Source organism: Rhamphochromis longiceps, linkage group LG6 (assembly GCF_057381845.1).
Source record: "Rhamphochromis longiceps isolate RC_006_pf linkage group LG6, R_longiceps_female_GT1.1, whole genome shotgun sequence".
In the NCBI taxonomy this organism is placed as follows: Eukaryota; Metazoa; Chordata; class Actinopteri; order Cichliformes; family Cichlidae; genus Rhamphochromis; species Rhamphochromis longiceps.
Window position 1 is genome coordinate 21,529,194 of NC_140562.1, and position 18,859 is coordinate 21,548,052.

At 40.9% G+C, this 18,859-nt stretch overlaps 3 protein-coding genes across 4 annotated transcripts; 2 read left to right on the forward strand and 1 right to left on the reverse strand.

The window, feature by feature from the left end:
- Positions 1-16: 16 nt before the first annotated feature.
- anp32b (acidic (leucine-rich) nuclear phosphoprotein 32 family, member B) lies at positions 17-5,288 on the reverse strand. The gene is made up of 7 exons (XM_085409707.1): positions 5,090-5,288; positions 2,551-2,700; positions 2,309-2,431; positions 1,799-1,991; positions 1,320-1,444; positions 1,161-1,227; positions 17-307 (listed from the first exon to the last, which is right to left on the reverse strand). Exons 1-7 carry the CDS (start codon positions 5,141-5,143, stop codon positions 225-227), a joined length of 795 nt encoding a protein of 264 aa, XP_085265833.1. The 5' UTR covers positions 5,144-5,288; the 3' UTR covers positions 17-224.
- An 11-nt stretch (positions 5,289-5,299) lies between these two features.
- hemgn (hemogen) lies at positions 5,300-9,497 on the forward strand. Of its 2 annotated transcripts, XM_085409705.1 has the most exons (5): positions 5,300-5,690; positions 7,492-7,566; positions 7,879-7,969; positions 8,346-8,893; positions 9,004-9,497. In XM_085409705.1, the coding sequence occupies exons 2-5, from the start codon at positions 7,503-7,505 to the stop codon at positions 9,108-9,110; spliced, it is 810 nt and encodes a 269-aa protein (XP_085265831.1). In that variant the 5' UTR covers positions 5,300-5,690; positions 7,492-7,502; the 3' UTR covers positions 9,111-9,497. The 2 variants fall into 2 exon arrangements, with proteins under 2 accessions (XP_085265831.1, XP_085265832.1); XM_085409706.1 differs by having other exon boundaries at positions 5,300-7,566; positions 7,879-7,957; positions 9,004-9,496.
- A 2,041-nt stretch (positions 9,498-11,538) lies between these two features.
- On the forward strand, positions 11,539-18,785 carry trmo (tRNA methyltransferase O). The gene is made up of 6 exons (XM_085409708.1): positions 11,539-11,927; positions 12,099-12,244; positions 14,090-14,264; positions 14,413-14,570; positions 14,805-15,389; positions 16,583-18,785. The coding sequence occupies exons 1-6, from the start codon at positions 11,839-11,841 to the stop codon at positions 16,816-16,818; spliced, it is 1,389 nt and encodes a 462-aa protein (XP_085265834.1). The 5' UTR covers positions 11,539-11,838; the 3' UTR covers positions 16,819-18,785.
- The last annotated feature ends 74 nt before the right edge of the window (positions 18,786-18,859 follow it).

Below are 18,859 nucleotides of genomic sequence, written 5' to 3' on the forward strand. Positions count from 1 at the left end.
TGGGGGGCAGGGGGAGAAAAAAAAAAGAAAAAAAAGAGGGGGTGGGGGGCAGCTCCACTCGGCCCACCCATTCGGTACAGTCTAGCCCCATAAAAAGAGCTCAGCGCTGGGGAGGGGGGTTGACGTGGATTACAAAGGCGGTGTGAGTTGTAGGAGGGTGGACGTTCGGGTTTGTGGGGGAGAGGAGGGGTAACTCGGTAGGCTCTCGTTTTCAACTTTAGCTCTTAGTCGTCGTCCTCGTCATCGTCCTCGTCGTCCTCATCCTCTGGGTCTCGCTTTCTCTTCTCGCCTTTGCCGGTTTCTGCTTCTGAAGGTAAAGAAGAAAACTGTTGTGACAAGGAGCCAAAACTACACAAATTCTTGCATCTGCAAGCATGAATACAGTAATCCTCCACCCATTTTAAACAGATTCAATCTCTGCATTTATCACACTCTGTGGGAGTCGCTTAATAATGGTCGCTATCACATTGCTGTCCCTACATGTTATAACGATGCGTGATTACGAGCACAAAATAAAGCGGAAGAAATGCATCTTCAGTCACGCCCTCGTGCAAGATTTTGTTCTTAGTTAAGTGACTAACATTCTCACATCACATGTTATTTGGGATTGACTGAGCACTACTGTTATTTTAGTTATAAAGATAAATGTCAGTAACAGGTGATCACTAAAGCAGTAATCTCTAAACAGATGCAACATCAAGAAGACAAGATAGATCTATTTTCTGTGTACCAGGTGAAGGGTTCCCACATTGCTGACGGAGTCGTGAAGAACTTTGGGGACTGCCCTACATGGTGTAACAGCTGGTGTTGTATCACTTGACAACTCAAGTCAAGTCATGCATGTAAATATGTTTCAAGTGTTTTTCAATTCTTTGTTTCAAAATTGATTGACATTTTTGGAACATTTCTGATGTTTTTAATGCTTTCTAACAGTTGGGTATGATCTATAAGTTAATAATTTTCCATTGTTTTATGCACTTTTCCAAGACATAAGTCTATTTTATTTCCATCTTACAGAACAAAGAAAAACAACAAGTTGTCTCACCCCTGAATTAAGTCTCAGTCTTGAGTTGTGCAGACATATCGAGAGACTTCGACTGACTCTTGTAGTGATGTTTGAGCCAAAATTGTGAGTAAATTTACTTTAAGAAGTTACATACCATCTTCATCTTCATCCTCGTCTTCATCCTCTTCATCTACTTCTCCATCCTGACCAAAGTCTTCCTCCTATGTGAACAACATTTTACACGTTAAAAAAAATGAGACCGTGCATCAACCCGCTTTAACGACAGCTCCACCAAGCTCGTTTCACTTTTCACCTCATCTTCACCACTGCCTTCCTCGTCATCCTCCTCTCCTTCTACCTCCTCTTCGTCCTCCTCATCGTCCTCTTCCTCATCGAAGTCCTCCTCCTCTCCGTCCTCGTCTTCTTCCTCCTCTCCTTCTGCGACACAAAAGTGAAAAGGAACAATCAGTCGACCGCAAAGTGAGAGCGCGCGGAGGCTAATCGCAACGATCGCTTTCACATTTTCACTTTACAGAAATGAGAGAGCGATTGCCGTTACTCAGCCGTGGAGCCGTTTCTAAATAAGCTACTGCGGTGCACGCATTTTTCATAATGAGCGAACATGTCACCAGAGCAATGGCATGAATGATCGAGGAGTCTTTAATTGTTCTTGAACAACAATGGGACGTTCCAACACAGAGGTAAAACCTCATTTACGGTCTGTTCGTTGGATTTGACAACCAAAAAAAATACCTGCTCTTATTTTTACTACAGCAAAGCACAACTTCATACCTTCATCTTCATCATCGTCTACACCGTCTCCGTCCACCTCTCCATCAGAGTCTGAGGCTTCCCTGTCCTCCATGTCATAACCATCCAGGTAGGTGAGCTGGGGCAGCAGCTTGAACACGCTCTCTCTGTAGTCGTTCAGGTTTGTCACTTCACAGTTGAACAGGTCCAAACTCTTCAGGTTGTCCAGCTTTTTCTGTTGGCAAGAAGAGAAGAGAAATGCTGTGATGAGACTGTCGCTGAAATGTGGTAGTAATGGTACTAGGCTCCAGTTTACATGTGACAATGAGATAATGTGAGACGACAGAGATCCGTCTGTCTGAAGTTTGCGAGACCATTAATTACTGAATGGGTTATCCCTTAAAATACCTTTGGCTATGAGTGGAGTAATCAAAACAAAGCTGCTGAAACCTCACTTCCCAAAATGATTATGATGAACACTGCATTAGCTGGTTTACTATTTGTGAAGTGTGTAGCATGTAAATGACCCCCAAAACACATGTGAACACATACCAATGGTTCCAATGTGCTGATGTCTTTCAATTTGTTGCCACTCAGGTTTAGATGTGTGAGGTTGGGTAGTTTTTCTGCTAAAACATCAAGCCCGCCGCTGATCCTGTTGTCGCTGAACTCCAGCTGAATGAATGACAGTAAAAAGAGAGATTAGTCCAGATGGTTCTTTGCACATTTTATTTCCCCCCCCTCCTTTCTTTTTTGTCATGAATATATGAGAATGAATAATCACTCCCGCTTACCTTTTTCAGTTTTCCTAGTTTGGGCAGATTAGAGACTGAGATTAAGCCGACGTTTATCAAACTGAGGAACTCCAGGTTGACAAATTCAGCTGTGAGACCTTCGATTTTTCCTTCAACTGATCGACAATTGTCCAGGACAAGTTCTCGTACCTGAGATTGAAAAAACAAACAAATAGTATTCTTTTAAAATTACCTGTACTTTTTAATGCATTTGCAAGTACTACAACTACTTGCAAAACTTTTAGAACTTAAGTGTATTTTAAAACAGACCAAATGTTAAATATTCCAAAATACATTTTGCAAATATTATTAATTTTTTCCAAACAAAATCATTAAGAAAGGCGTTCGGGGAACAGAGCAACCCTAACGTATTAATAATCAGTGGGTGGTGGTGTTTGTAAAATGGCCCTTCACTTTGTGTAAAATGATTACAGGCGTTTTATAGTTGCTTAAAATATTAGAAAAAACAACTCTGAAGGCGGAGTTACTTTGACTCCGTTAAAGCTCACACTGGTTGCGCAAGTCATTGTTAAACGTTACCAAAAAAGTTCTTGTCAAGCGTCAAAGACAGCCGTTTCTCGATTAAAAACACCAAAATGGATACTCAGTCTCTATCTAAAAACACTTTGCTATCACTGTGTGCTTCGTTTAACCGACCGCTACAGGTCGTCTATTGATTTCTTTGAAACGAGGAAGAGCAAAGCAGCGGCTTCCCATGGCCTGCTGATGCAGTCACTAATGACAAATGCAATGATTTTGTGAGCTAGCTCGCTACAGGCTAGCCATTGCCCCTTTTAAACGCTGCCGTGCCGTAGAGGAGCAGCTAGAGAGGTCTGTCTGCCCGCCATTAGCCAACCCAACAGCAACGGAAAGGATTGCGAATACACCCTTAGTAAAGAGATTCTTTTTTTCTTTCGTTAAACCAGCTTTCATGGGGGAAGTGGAATATTCCTTGTCGTCGAGCAAACGACCGATATTGGCAGTTTGTTAGAGGGTACAGCATCGCTTTCAGGTCGAAGTGGCGAAGGAAATATATTGAGAACGGAAATTTAGTAAAAAACAAAGATGGAGACAGTTCCTTTCTCCCAGAGCTTCAAAGACGACAGAATGACAACATGGCGATTCCTGAGCTACAGTATGCAGTCCTCCGAACGCTTCAATGGCGGAAAGTGCTATTAAGAATGAGCAATAAGCGTTATTTACATATAACCGAAAGTGGTTTTTCGGTGTTAAATTGATTTTATTTCGTGCATGATACGAGGGGGAACGCCGAGCGGGGAGCTTTTGGCTGCCCACGCATGAAGCGCGGTGCGCCGGATCTCCGTGTCATTCGAGCAGCCTGGCTCGGTCAATGAAGCCGCTGGCCAACACATGCATCTGTGTGGTAGCAAGCGCCAAGTTTAACAATAGTAACGATTACTGGAGCACATTGTAGTCGTGTTTGGTGTTTTTACTTTACAACTGGATAGATTTTGTTGTCTTTGACCGGTAGCGAGAAGGGGGTAATATGGCGGGAACCTAATACCAAGTTAGCTGGCTGGTAGTCTGAATGGTTCTGAAACCCCGGACCATCAGGCTTCATTCAATAAGCATGCGAATCTTCATCGTCGTCGTCTTTAAGACGATGCACGGATGATAAGTGATACTATAGCTTGGTGCACAACTAGAGAAGAATTAATGAGGGAATTAATGGATGTACACTCCCTTTAAAAACTTACAGATTGCAACGTGTCTTTAAACAAATCAGCACCAACAGCAGCGGTTGGCTGTTTGTTGAGTGTCTCCCGGCTCTAAGGTTTTGGAGTTGCGGTGTATTTTCACCATTAGCGGTTTAAGGTACGGATGACTCGTGAACCAAGTGTTTTTTGTTGTCGCTGCCTGAATCTTTGTGGCCGTTTGATGTAGACGTATACTCCACAGAAATGTGAACAATACGACTCGTGATCTGCGACGGCCCGTTTAACGTTTACAAAACTCGTTTGTTGTTCAGCACCAGAGTTTAAAGTAATTTTGCAATTATTACACAAAAAAGCTCCTCGTTTTTTTTAAGCAGTTATGCTAGCAGCAAACATGGCTTCCAAGGTCTGTATAAAATATACCGCTCTGTGAATGCCGAACGCAGCACAGTAAACTGCTTTCTCCTCATATAGGCGCAAAAAGAAGTTTACTAATTGTGCTACAACGGTGGAGTGGAGCTGAATCGTGTGTGTGCACCATTGACCAGGGAGGCTGCGAAACGGTTAAAGCACTGCAATAATGCCAGCAAGCTGGGGGGAATCGCCGTTTCAAAGTAACGACTGAATATAGCTTTTCTCGTCTCGTTGCCCCTATACGCCCAATTCTAACCAGCATAAAGGCTCTGGCTTGTTATGCGACTGTTTTCCGCCCCGTTATAAATGAGAAACACAATCTAAAGCCCATGTGGTCACCATTACGTTAGCCACACAGGGTCACTCGCAAAGCAAAAAAAGTAGCAAGCTAGGCTAGCAGGGGCTAGCCTGAAAACTAAGGGTTGGTTTTAAAAAAAAGCACGACTCACATCAGACGGTGTCCTGTTTCTTAGCTCCAAGTGGATCCTCTTTTTCATGTCCATTTTGCCCTATGAAAGTTAAACTTTTCTCCTCGGGGTTTTGCTGGGATCTTCAGTCCAAAGGCAGAGATGCCCTAATGGAGGGAGAATATAGGACTGTATAATGAACTGAGCCAAACGCTAAGTTAGTCGGAGAGAGGGGAAACCATGGAGGGAAACGGGACTGAAACAAAATATATGCTCAACAGCGCCATCTGCGTCCAGAAACGCCCATCGCCTCTAAAAAAAAAAAAAAAGGCATTGCAGTCACAAAACATGACGCTGCCCCGAAACGGTGCTATGGTGCAATTTATTTTGTGCAAGGAAATTACTGTACTGTGTCGTTCAGTGAAGACGGCGGGGTTTTTCTTTGAGAAGTCGGTTTTATTCAGCGAAGGATGTGCACGAACAGACGCGTGTAGCGTATGCAAAACAAATAAGCAACCAAGCAATTAAACGGCGATAAAGTAGGTCACATGGTGAACTTTGTTATTCTTCATTTAAAAGTGTCACAGGAAATCTCGAATGCATTACTGCTTTATAGTCAACAGACTAGCAGTGTAATTATGAGGTAACTATCATAACGTATGCCTGTTTAAAAAATGTATATGTGTGTGTTGGGTCTTGTGAATGTTCGATACTTTTTTACATTGTAATAAAACAAAAAATAATTGTGTTGTTTCTTGGCTACTAAATGGCTCATTCCTACCCCCAACCGCTAAAAAGTAGGGCTATATGTGGTTTGCCTTAAAGAGAGCATTGTATATACACATATGGACGGGTAGGGTACCCCACACAACCCCTCCTCTTTACTTCCTGACACTCTCCAGCGTTGAAGTAGAAAATCTACTATGGTTGTAGTTTTTTCTGTTTTATTCTAAATTAATCAGTGAATAAGCTTTAATACTATAAATGCATATCAAATTATAGCCTGTTTTAAGTCTAGTAAATATAACAAATGTATAAATGTTAGCAAGATGTGTTTGCATAGTGTGCTGAGGGGAACCAATGCAAATACCCTAACTCTGGCCACATGCTTGTTAAAGGCACAGTGTATATATACACACAGACACTGTTTTTAAATCAGTGTTTGGTAGTTGAGAAGCAATGCCAGAAGATGGCACTGTAATATCTACACTGACATTCCTCACATTTCATTGTGCAACAGTGGGGCTGTGTGTGAATGACAGCCCTGTCTGCTTTTGGCTGTAACAGTAATGCTGGAGGGGGTTTATTAATGTGTCAGTTGGAGTTTTATTAGCTGAGGAGCTAACTATGTGCAGTTTGGGATCTTTTGAACTGCTGGAACTATGCTGGAAGGTTTGGATGATTGTGTTTTGTGATTTTAATTTGAGTGTGTGAAAACCAATACTTAAACATATATGTTTTCACTCACTTCTTAGCACTCATAGCTTCCACCAGTGCAGAATGTCTGTATAGATTCTCTTCATATGACGTTGAAAAGTGAGTGCATTACGAGCACCTTCATGCAGAAATCAGTACATTTAGAAAGAGAGCTTTCAACATTTCCCTCCACAGTGCTGGGAGCAATTGGCAGTTGAGTGTTATTTACTCTACTGGATAGCTCTTTTCTCCCTCTCTCTCTCTCTGAGTGTCTCAAACACACACACACACACACACACACACACACACACACACACACACACACACACACACACACACACACACATCAGGGCTCAATGTGTTGTTAGAAGATTACGAACGCAACCCAACCGAGCAACTTGCCATCTGAGCGATAAGATGGGTATATGCCCCAACTGTGGACGAAGACAGGAATTTTGTTTGGTCCGTAGTGTGGTTTACCTACCAAAAAGGCATATTTCTTATGATTTGTGGATTAATATTATGAATTTTCTACAGAAATATTTTGAGCTTTTGTGTTTTTTCTTGATATCATATTCAAAACTTAATAACTTCACATGTATTGGACCCCTAATTGAGAAACTGTCCAAAAAAGTCTTGCTCTTGTTAAGCTACAGCAGTGCCTTTAGATCAGCTGCTGAAGAGCTCTAGTACAACATATATATTTGTTACCCTATCTCTCTCACACACACACACACACACACACACACACACACACACACACACACACACACACACACACACACACACACACACACACACACACACACACACAACCTGCTGTTGTCTTCCCCGCTCTGTCTGTCAGTTTTGTGCCAACTCCTCCAGCTTTACAAATATGATAAGACCAAAGTTGCAAGAACTCTCCCTGCACTGTGGTAATGGTTAACCAGATAATTTGTCTAGGGGTGGGAATAGAAAACTGTCAGAAGTTATTCTGTCGTCTTTTTTGCGCTTGCCCGCCTTCAATGAGTTGAATTCATTCATAGCAGGACTCAGAATGGAGGACACGTCGCAACAAGAGAAACAAGAGTTGGAATATAAAAATCCAAATGAGGAGGAAGGTAGGATTTCTTTAAAGATTAATCTCTACTTTGGAAATTGGCTGCTCGAGCATTTCCACACCAAAATGCTGAAGGAGCTGGTTATGTCTTTGCATACACTGCAATCCTATTGGTTAACTCAGATACAGACCTTTGATCAACATTTAGGTAATATCACAAATCTGTCTGTTTTCAAAGTTTGCCAGTGTGTAGCTAGGAGAAGAAAGTCTACATTGTCACGAGTCAAGCACATTACCCAGTCATGCAGTTTGTCTTTGAATTTCTAATGCACCATATGAAAATGATTTCTGTGCACGGCTCTTTGTTTCAAAGGTGGGATCCGTCGCCGATTGCGAGACAGGGACCTTCTCAGGAAGAGAAAGGCCGAAGCAGAAGAGAAGGAAACTAACCAGTGGGTTTTTGGGTAAATTTGTAGTAAAAGCACAGACAGTGTTAGCGCTGCTGCCTATGTTTACCTCTATGCTCTTGGAGAAATCTACAAATTTCAGCACTTAAGTGCAGTAGAAGAAAGTGGTGGTCCTAGCCAGAAAAGTTTAGTAGCCCGCGTTGAAACACTGTACAGTACAGTACATGCTGAAAACACTATCAGCACTCTGGCTGCTTATCACTCCTCTGGTTTATATTGAATATGGAGCAAGAGGAAAGCAAAGGTTGCTCTGCTTTTTCTATTGACGCCACAGATCTGGGTCAAGGACTTTGTACTATTAGCTTTGCAAAACTGTCACAAAGACCTGTTTCAATGTCCACTGTTGTTTAAGTTAATTGCGGTGCTCTCTCAGGGTGGAGAGCCAACGGAAAAGATCAAGAGCTGAGGACAAGAGTGGTGCAAAGAAGAGAGGGAGGCCCAGGAAGACTGAACCCACACCGCAGCTGTCTGCTGTTCAGGAAGAAGTTGAAGCACTTCAGGAAACTCCTGCAGTCGTGGTGGTACCTGAACCCGCTGTGGTCATTCAGGACCAAATAACCGGCTCTCTGCCTCCGCTGTTTGGGCTGGAATCACAACCAGCTTCAATCCTTGCTGCTCCTGCTCCTGCAGCAGTGTTCGAGTTTGTGCAGAATTCTGCTCCTGCTTCGACTCTGGCTTTTGCTGCTCCAGTTCCCGTCCAAGATTCAGCTCCTGCTCCAGATGCCGTCTTAGTCCCAGCTCAGTCCCTAGACTCTGTTCCAGCTGTAACTCCTGCTCCTCCCTCAGCTCCTCCCCAAGTGGAGACCCTCTATACAGAGTCACAAGGCAAGGAGGCCCCAGGCCAGGTCCTGATTGAGGACTTAGGCCCAGATGAGGAGGAGGACGTCTCTCCATCACAAGGCAACAAATGCGCTAATGAAGGTTTGTATGTTGTAAAAATACACTAAAACAATACTTTGAAACATTGTCTGGTTCGAAAGGTTTAATAATTATTAAATTATCTGTCTTTTTTTTTTTTTTTTTTTTTTTAGATTTGAGTGAAACACTTTCGATCAACGTGCCTGAACAAAATAACGTGTACTCAGTTCCAACTGTCTCTGCTCAGCCTATGGCTCAGGAATATTTTCCAGGAAATTAACTGCAACTTTTTTTCTGAAATGCACTGTTAAGATATTGCTTTATATATAAAAAGCCTCGTCACAGTTGGTTTCTGTTTTCTTCTTTTTTTGTGTAGTGTGCACACACAGGATGAGGCAAGTCATTGCTTATTTGAAAGATGTATGAATTCAAACCAAAGCTGTATGCTTATTTATTTTGGTTGTACTTCACTGCAAAGCTTATGATCTTTTTTTTATATACTTTCAATTTAGTATGCAACCAGTTTCACTGGCCTTTATTTAAAAGTTAAGGGTATAAATCGCTGGTAATTATGTATTCATAATTGTGGATTTATTTTTACAGAATTTTGTAAAAGTTACTATTCATCTAATAAAAGTCATTTCTGCATCATTTAACAGTAGTCGTTATTATAGGAGTCATCGACTGAGAAAGACATCCACATGCAGTTAGAATTAACTCGATTTTCATTAAATGAAATAATTATGTACCATTTTGTTCACATATGACATCTCTCCTCTCTGGTGAGTGAAATTAAATGATGTTTGGTCTACAGTTTGAACAGCATATCTGTAGATTTAATCTGTGGCTTATCAGTTGAGACACGTGTAGTGAAACATTTAGCCCTATCTGCAAGTGGCTACTGGTAGTGCTTATAATTTACTCATTTGTACTACATAAAGAGATGGAAAAGGTACTCGTAAAAGCTGTAATAACTGATTAATTAGAAAAATGACAGAAAAGGTCGAAAGATGCGCTACTGGATTGAATGACTATGGAGGCCATTTGAGTAAATGGAACTCACTGTGTTGTTCAATAAACCAGGTTGAGATGATCTGAGCTTTGTGAGATTATGATATCCTACTGGAGGTAGCCAACAGAAGATGGGTACAGTGTAGTCATAAAGGGGTCGACATGGTCAGCAGCAGTAGTTGGGTAGGCTGTATAGATGATGCTCAGTTGACCAAATTGTATGAAAAATATCCTCCACACCATTAAACCACAAACATCCTGAATCACTGATACAAGGTAGGATGGATCCAAATTCTGGCCCTAACATCTAAATGTTGCAGAAGTAATTGAGACTCATCAGATCAGGCAACATTTTCCCCAATTTTTCATAGTGCTGAATGAGTGTATGTAGTGAAGAGTTTTAATATTCGACAACAGTGTTCAACAATCCAGGTTGAGATGATCTGAGCTTTGTGACCTGGTATGATTTACTTTTGTAAATCAGCTGATTTAAGGATGCAACAAAAAAAAATAAAAAAATTGACAGGTTGATTCTGTTCATCTGGACGTCGTGTTTTCAGTTGGAGAAATGTTTTGTCTCTCATCCAAGTGACTTCTTCAGTCTCTGAAAACTTCTCCCACTGAAAACACGACGTCCAGATGAACAGAATCAACTTGTTGGGATTTCTCTTCCTGGATGATTGAGCATGCATCAAGACATTTTCACTAATGATTAACTATCGCCTTATTTGTTGCAAATTGTAGCCTCAGCCATTTGTTCTTAACTTAGATGTGGTCTTCCGCTGCTGTAGCCTATAGTTCAAGGTTCAAGAAATGCTTTTCTGCATATCTTGTTTGTAACCAGTGGTTATTTGTTGCCTTGTTGACTTCCTATATGCTCCTCTGGACATTCTGCCATCAATAAGGCATATCCTACACTGGATAGTGTGGTGGTAAGACCACACATCTTTGGAGCTGAGGTCGCAAGTTTGATTCCCTCCCAGTGTCTAGTAAGGGTCCTCGCTAGGCCCCCCATGTCAAACACCAAGCCCTGGAATGGCGCGGCTATGTCTCCAGCCTGTCCACAGCTCGGACACGACACATTTCCCTGTACTCTGTATGATTGTGTATGCGACCAATAAAGCTAGTTTTGTTTAAACTACCACTCATTTGGACCATTCTCTTTAAAACACCAAATCGTCTGGCACCAAAAGTCACTCTTAGATCAACTTTCTTTCTAATTCTTATGCTTAGTTTGAACTTCAGCAGGTCATCTTATTCACATCTGCATGCCCAATGGACTGAGTTGCTGCCAAGTTGAACAAGTATATCTAAGAAAGTGATCAGTGACTGTACATATGTTAGTGTAATATTAATATACAAGTCTTTAGTTAGTGATTTCGAAAGATTCATTAGTGCTTAAGCTGCAATGATCCCCTGTAGGTGTTGAGGGGAGGTTAACTTCAAATACCTAAAATTACAATACATTATGTTGGGTTTTTTTTTTATTGTGTACAGCCAAACCTGTTGAACAACTAGTCCATTCAGGGCTAGACAAATGCAGGATATGCACATGTACCAATAAAGACAACACAACTGAGTATATACGACATTACATTGATTTCGTTTGTGCTATGGTTTGCCAATATTTATTTATTTAAAAAGCAGACTGTAAACGTGTCTTTGCTGCCCCCTGTTGGTAGAAAACATTCCTTCATCATGGCGTGTTTTGTGCAGCACATGTAACTACACATTATTTTTAAATGATGGACGGGTAATTTAAGCGAAACGGCAGCAAAAATAATCCCAAACCAACGAACCCACAGCAATGACAGACTTACAGAGGGGATTCAGAGGAGCCGACCTGTTTCAGTTTAACGCGTGCAGCACTCTTGGTTGGCCAACAATAAAGTCTAGCATGCACTTCCGCGTTGACAAAGTCTCTCCGGTCTCAGGAGCAACAACAGCCGCTAAAAGCTCACCGTTTCAGAGCTGTCTTTTGTCTTTGTGTTAGTAAGATGAGTCCGCTGTGTGAGTGCTGCTCCGAGCACATGGATAAACTGAACCAGCAGGTTTCTGTGATGCGAAAAGAAATCAAGAACCTGAGGTATGTAGGTTTTGCACCGCCACGTGTTTTTCTCACGAGAGACTTCTTGCTATTTCAAGAACTAAACAAATTAAACGCCGTGTGCTGTTTTGCATTGGCCTTTTTTATTTTTAGTATTTTTCAGGGTTCCCATTATTATTACACGCTCATTCTCAACATCTTGTCTAACAGGCAGACGCTAGACAGTGCAATTAGAGCTCATCGCAAACAGCTGCTGGCGGTTCAGGCTGCTGTGTCGAAGATTGGACTCAGCGAAGAAGTTAAAGCTCCAGCACCTACACCACCTTCACCACCGTCGCCAGCAGGATTAGAGCGAGGTAGCTACCACCAGCGTCACAAACATTTGTAATTACAAAAACTAAGCCCTCCCTCCACCAAAAAAAAAGTAACACAGCCCGCAACTAAGGGCGCAATTTCCCTGCAATTAAATGGAATTTCAGTGTATTTTACTTGAAATTACAATCTAAATATATTTACCTACAAATACTTAAAGGTAGTACACTAGAATAAGAGACTGAGATGTTTTTACAGGAAAACAGTGATTTATATTATAAATAAATATTTAATATATATATATATGTATGCTGTACCTTTTGTGTTGCAGGCTGTATTGTGGAGTGATTAAAACTTGCTTAACTTCCAGGTATTTTACAGGAAAGAAGATGCAAGTTATACTGTAATCAGTTATAATTATGACATAACTATTTTTAGTGTGTCATTACCTTTTAATTTTGTAGCTAGCCGATATTTTTCCACTTTACATTGTAATTTTTACATCTTTATTGTTTATGTTGTTATTTAATATTCATCATGTTGATGTGCATGATGGTTTTTCTATTATTTAATTGTCCTTTTTTACTTTGTGCTGTACAAACTTGCAATATAATATGTGTCTCCTTTGCTGTAAAATACTCTTGCTGGGTAAGGTTAAGCCACTCCATTGTACAGCCTGTACTTACGCATTTCTAACATTTACTTACATTATAAATATTTCTTTGTTTTCTATTAAACCCCCCCAAACCACTGACTTGTTACCCACTTGTTTTTGTGTGCTTACCTTTAAGTATTTGTAGGTAAATATAATTACACTGTAATGTCAAATAAAATACCTAAAAGTTTCATTTAACCACAGAAGAATTACGCCTTTAGTGATGTGCTGTGCTATAAAGTGTGACCAAAAGAGGAAGAAAAAAATAAACCCTAAAACAAAGAGCACTACTCAGGAAGGCTTTATTTTGCTTTAAATTTCTGTTTATAACAATACGTCAATTATACCTACCAAAATAACACTTTTGGCTCAGAGATGTTCAGCGTGCAGAGTCAGCTAATGAGTGAAACTCATGGCACTTTTTCTTTTTATTGGCTTATGTATTTGGGTAATCATTTCCCACACAGCAACCAATACTTGAAACTATGTGATTAAGCCTGTGCTGTAAACTTAAATTTCACTGACCCTGCATTGAATAGTGATTCTTGATCGGTTTTGCACCATTGGTTAATATTGTAATAAAGCTGAAATCGTGAACAAAGGCAGAATAATACCAGCAAGAGTGAATGGTTTGGAGACGGGGGCACTGATTTTCACTGTGACTGATTATCACCACACTGTCAGGTTTCATCAGGAATTTAAATTTGCTCCAACATTAATTTAGCCTTAAAATTTAAGTTTTAACCGTGATGATGACTCAGATGAAAAGTCAGCATTGTTTCAGTGTCGTTTTGCTAACAGGGTTGGTCATGTATCCTCTAAAATGTGACCAAAATAGAAAGAAGGAAACCATGTTGACATCTTCAGAGTATTTGTTTTGCTCTAAAGCCAAAGACTTGAATTGTCTGTCATCAAGTCCGTAACTAATTTAATCATATATATATATATATATATATATATATATATATATATATATGTATGTATGTATGTATGTATGTATGTATATATATATATATATATATATATATATATATATATATATATATATATATATATATATATATATATATATATATTTATTTATTTTTTTTTTTTTTTTTTTTTTTTTTTTTTTTTAAATAAATAACAAAACACACTTGTGGAATAAAAGTGAGTGCAAAGGATAAATTGGAGGCCAAGTTAGACACAGTGTCTGTGTTACAAAACCTGACCCTAATATTCTTATCATTTGCAGGGGACATCCAAACGGTCCCAATTGGTTACATTAGTTCCTGTTTTTCTGTGAAGAACGGGACTCCCCGGCAGCCCACTATTTGTGGTCCTTCAAGGGCAGAACTTCGAATTCAGCCGAGTGTCTTCAACAACCCGGAGCACGCTCTGGTGGGCCTGGAGCAATACTCCCATGTTTGGTAGGTTTCGTGTGTGTGTTTGTGTACAACACGTTACCAAATATTGTTACCCAACTCGCAAGATATTTTTTTATTCATTTTAACTAAGCATGTACACGTAAACACTATTTCCCATCATCTGCCTTTCTTTGTCATCTGGCCTCTGCAGGATAATTTTTCTCTTCCACAAAAACGGCCACCTGAGCTACAAAGCCAAAGTGAGGCCGCCCAGGCTGAACGGGCAGAGAGTCGGTGTGTACTCGACACGCAGTCCTCATCGACCGAATGTGTTGGGCCTAACACTGGCAAAGCTCGACAAAATACACGGTCAGTGTCACTAAACACGTGTGTGTGTACTGATCTGAGCTGAGTTATTTCTCTGAGGGAGCTGCACTGATTTGTTGCTTGAACCCTGTCTGAAGCACAGGGTAATTTTCCACTTGTACTAATAGTTACACTTGTTAAATCTCACTATTTTAAGCAGACTCTGGTTAAACTCTGACCTAGTTTTGTTGATGTTTTAGCTGTATATGAATATGAATGCATTTCTTTATTTTCTAGGTGATACTCTACACCTGTCAGACATTGATATGATTGCAGGCACCCCAGTCCTGGACATCAAACCCTATATCCCAGAGTATGACTCCCCCGACACCCGGAGGAGCTATGAGGAGGACTCAGAGCCCTGTAATTCAAACACTGACCAAATGAATGACGACAAGAGAAACCGCACTAACCTCCCTGAAGGATCAGACATAGATGTGCAGTTAAACACAGAAGATCGAGGAGCAGCGAGTGATTATGTGGGGAATCTCCTCCCAGAAGAAAAAACGAATACTAACGCAACAGGTTCATCTCATATCAGTGCTCAGTTTTCTCTGTCCAAAGACCTCAGTAATGTGCTGGAGGAGGTCAAGGCTTTTGTGAACCAAGACGTTTTCTTAAGTTCTGAGAGTAAGAACCGAGGTTCAGACTCTCCTAAAACTAAACCACCTTTGTTGGAAGTAGACCATCCCTGCTACGGAGAGGAAGCCTACACTACGATCGCAGGCTGGATCAGAGAGCCTCCTGTCGCAAGTCTGGATGTGCGATTCAGCCTTCACGCGGAGAGGGAGCTGGCAGAATTCATCCCTGCACACCTGTCAGGTAAGATGACTGAGATCATGGGAGATGCAGCGCACCTGGAAAGTATTCGCAGCGCTTCACTGTTTTCATATTTTGTTACAGACTTATTATAAAATTGATTCAATTCAGTTTTCACCTGAAAATTGTACACACAATACCCTGTGATGACAAAGGGATAAACGTTGGCTTGCAATTCATTAAATTAATTCAGAAATTAACTACATTTATTAAAAATAAAAAACAAAAGTGTTCATAAGTATTCATAGCCTTTACTCAATACTTTGTTGAAGCACCTTTGGCAGCTTCGGGTCTTTTTGAGTATGATGCTACATGATTGGTACAACTATTTGGGGACAGTTTCTTCCAGTTCTTCTTTGCAGTGCCCCACAAGCTCTGTCAGGTTGAATGGAGAGTGACGGTGCACAAGGTCTGAGAGTCTTTTAGGCATCTTTGGGCAACTCCATGTGGGCTGTCATCAGCCTTTGAAGACTGGCTTCCCTTTGGACACTCCACCATATAAGTCTCATGCTGCAGAAATGTCTGTCCTTTTGGAAAGTTCTCCTCTCTCCACAGAGCAACACTGGAGCTCTGTAGGAGTGACAGTCACGTTCTTGGACACCTCCCTGACTAAGGCCCTTCTGCTCTGATTACCCAGGAAGGCCGTGCGGTCAGCTGTAGGAAGGGTGGTTCCACACTTCTTCCATTTACGCATAATGAGCTCACTGTGCTCACTGGAACCTTTTAATGCTGCAGAAATCTTTCTGTGGCTTGGTTTGTGCTCTGACATCCACCAACAACTATAGTACCTTACGGCATGTGGACAGGTGTGTGCCTTTCTAAATCATATCCAGTCAAGCTGTAGAAACATCTGACAGATGATCAGTGGAATCTGAGGTTAATTTTGAGTTTCATGGCAAAGGCTGTGATAACTTATGTACATGCTATATATTTGTTTTTTATTTTTCAAGCATTTTGTTTCACTTGGTCATCATGGTGGTTTGTGTGTAGAATTTTGAGTTGGAAATGAATTTAATCCATTTTGGAATAAGCCTGTAAGATGACACAATGTGGAACAAGTGAAGCGCTGTGAATACTTTCTAGATGCACTGTATGTTTGTCTCCATAAGGGGGCACTGTTGTATCAGTAATTAATGTGAAAGCCTTCATTCATATGTGAGCAGAGAGACTGAAAAACAAACTTGTGTAACACACAGGACTGTCTGAAAGCCACAGACCCCAGTTTAAGTTTCTGCGCAGTACAGAGGAGGCAGTCGCTGCCATCAGAGGGGTCCTGTCAGCAGACCCCCGATCCGTCTACAGGAGGACTCGCTGCAAGGACAGACTCTTTTTCTTCACCCTTGACACGGCTGACATTACCTGCTGGTTTGGACAAGGCTTTGCAGAGGTGCTGCAGGTAAAACCTATAGAGCCGCACATTGCTTCAGTATGAGAAACTTTTTCATTGATGGATTTTGAGCTGAAGAGAGGAGCCTTTCATGTGACACAAAAACACCCTCTTGTTTGTTCCTTTCTTTTTGGTATTTCAATCTAAATTCTTTGCTGGCAAACTTTTATTTGTAAATCATATTGGCTTACTTAAAATCAGACAGAAGAATAATGAGGCATTGTATATTCAAAGTTGTATTGGATAATTAAATAAGATATTTATTTAAAAAACAAATGCCCCTTTTTTTCTGTTTGTCTTTAAAAAGTATTTACAAATTTGGAAAAAAATGTAAGTAGTTGCACAAACAGAGTTTAATTTCTTTTCTTTCTTCTTTTTGCAAACGGTTAGCCTTGGAGTGGGTTAGCTGCTAGCTCTTCTTGTTTTCTCGAGAGACAGTCCTTTAATTTATGTGTTATTAGGATACATCAGTGGAAAGGAGGCTGTGTTGTTTTATAATTGTCTTTGGGCAATGAAACGGGCCACAGAGCCATATAAGATTCATAAACACTGTCAAGAAGGCCCTCGTGGGACAGGAAGAGTCAACAAATGATTCAACAGAAAGATTCATGACTTAATCAGTGAGCAAGGACAGTAGAAGCACAGTAGGAAAAAGGGTCCATGGCTCTTTAGATGATGTGGAGGGACCCCACTTTAGTCTGACCACTGACATCTTGTAATGTCATGATTTATTTGTTCCTCCCTTTCATCAGGCTTCTATTACCTCCCCCCTAATTGATCTGTTCCTGCTTCTCTGTACTTTATTATCCCCTTAGCTTCTTGCTAAGTATTTATAAAAGTGTGTATTTTACATTGTAGATTCACACAATAATCTCAAGACACTTCTGATCTTTCAGTGCCATTTTGACAGACTTTTCCAATATTGTATAATACAGATATAAGAGAGGAAAAAAAACACACTGCATGAAAGTGATTTGTGGTGTTTTATGCAGAGCTGTGTGAGGGCACTTGAGTTCATGGTGGAATGACTTCAGCTGAAAAATGTGAAACACTGAAAATCTAGGCCATCCATCAGGCAGTTGTAGGGAGAAGATGCAAACTCCACACAGAAATGCCCAGGCCATGTGGTGCATTCAAACACTACTGGAACAATTATCATATTTATTTTCTGCAGTCACCACATCATAAAAGTTGCATGTATAACATCACCAATCAAATATGAGAAAGACACTTAAAATGTGACTTTATCCCAAAATAAGGCTTTAAAAACATTTGTCTGCTTGATGCATGTTATTAACTGTATTTAAAGCAAAAATGTTATTGTGGCAGGGTGTGGTTTGTGGCTCAGCTGCAGGGGAGGGGTGGAGAAGGGGGTTCAGGGTGCCGTGTCAGAGGAGGCTGACACACACCTGAGCTCCATCAACTGATCACGTCTCCCCTGTAAAAGATGTGCCAGGACCTGAGGTGTATGGTTGTGTGTGCTACAAGCAGGGCAGCTGGAAAGTTGCCAAGTGAAAAACCAGCGCAAATAAAAAAACCTATAAAACGCTGTTGGTGTTGGGGCCGTCATTTTCACTGCATTACAGGTGACTCCACTCATCCCTCCAGTAACTTCTTCAGCTTGCTGCCATCAGGAAGGAGACTGAAGAGCCTCCGGGCTGCGACACAGCTTCGTCCATCGGGCTGTCAGGATGCTGAATTCACTCCATGCTCTCACATACACGAACTCCAGACCTGCATTCACCTCTTCCCTCTGAACCCTCCACCCCCCATTGCCTTTTCACTGACTGCGCCCCCCAGCCCCCCGAAACTTACCCACAATCACTATGATTGTGTTGCACACTGCTGTTTATATAAGATTGTATTGTATTGCATTGTGTTGTACATAAGACTGCTATTTTATTTTTATCTTTATATTGTTTTAGTGTACACTGAGGGCCATGGGAACATTGCAGTTTCAGATTCCTTTGTATGACTGTACATATGGTCTTTGACAATAAAGCTTATTTTGACTCTGACTGCAGAGCGGTCATTGTTGATGACACAGAAGACGATGCTAGGCAGATGGTGGGATGCAGCTAAAAGA

Excerpts from the sequence above, each read along its gene's own strand:
- anp32b (XM_085409707.1), bottom strand. The coding sequence starts at position 5,143 with ATGGACATGAAAAAGAGGATCCACTTGGAGCTAAGAAACAGGACACCG. Across the intron at positions 2,701-5,089 it reads GAAACAGGACACCGTCTGAT|GTACGAGAACTTGTCCTGGA; the intron begins GTGAGTCGTGCT and ends TTTCAATCTCAG. Across the intron at positions 1,228-1,319 it reads AAGGCAGTGGTGAAGATGAG|GAGGAAGACTTTGGTCAGGA; the intron begins GTGAAAAGTGAA and ends TTGTTCACATAG.
- hemgn (XM_085409705.1), top strand. The coding sequence starts at position 7,503 with ATGGAGGACACGTCGCAACAAGAGAAACAAGAGTTGGAATATAAAAAT. Across the intron at positions 7,567-7,878 it reads AAATCCAAATGAGGAGGAAG|GTGGGATCCGTCGCCGATTG; the intron begins GTAGGATTTCTT and ends TTTGTTTCAAAG. Across the intron at positions 8,894-9,003 it reads CAACAAATGCGCTAATGAAG|ATTTGAGTGAAACACTTTCG; the intron begins GTTTGTATGTTG and ends TTTTTTTTTTAG.
- trmo (XM_085409708.1), top strand. The coding sequence starts at position 11,839 with ATGAGTCCGCTGTGTGAGTGCTGCTCCGAGCACATGGATAAACTGAAC. Across the intron at positions 14,265-14,412 it reads GAGCAATACTCCCATGTTTG|GATAATTTTTCTCTTCCACA; the intron begins GTAGGTTTCGTG and ends TGGCCTCTGCAG. Across the intron at positions 14,571-14,804 it reads AAAGCTCGACAAAATACACG|GTGATACTCTACACCTGTCA; the intron begins GTCAGTGTCACT and ends TTTATTTTCTAG.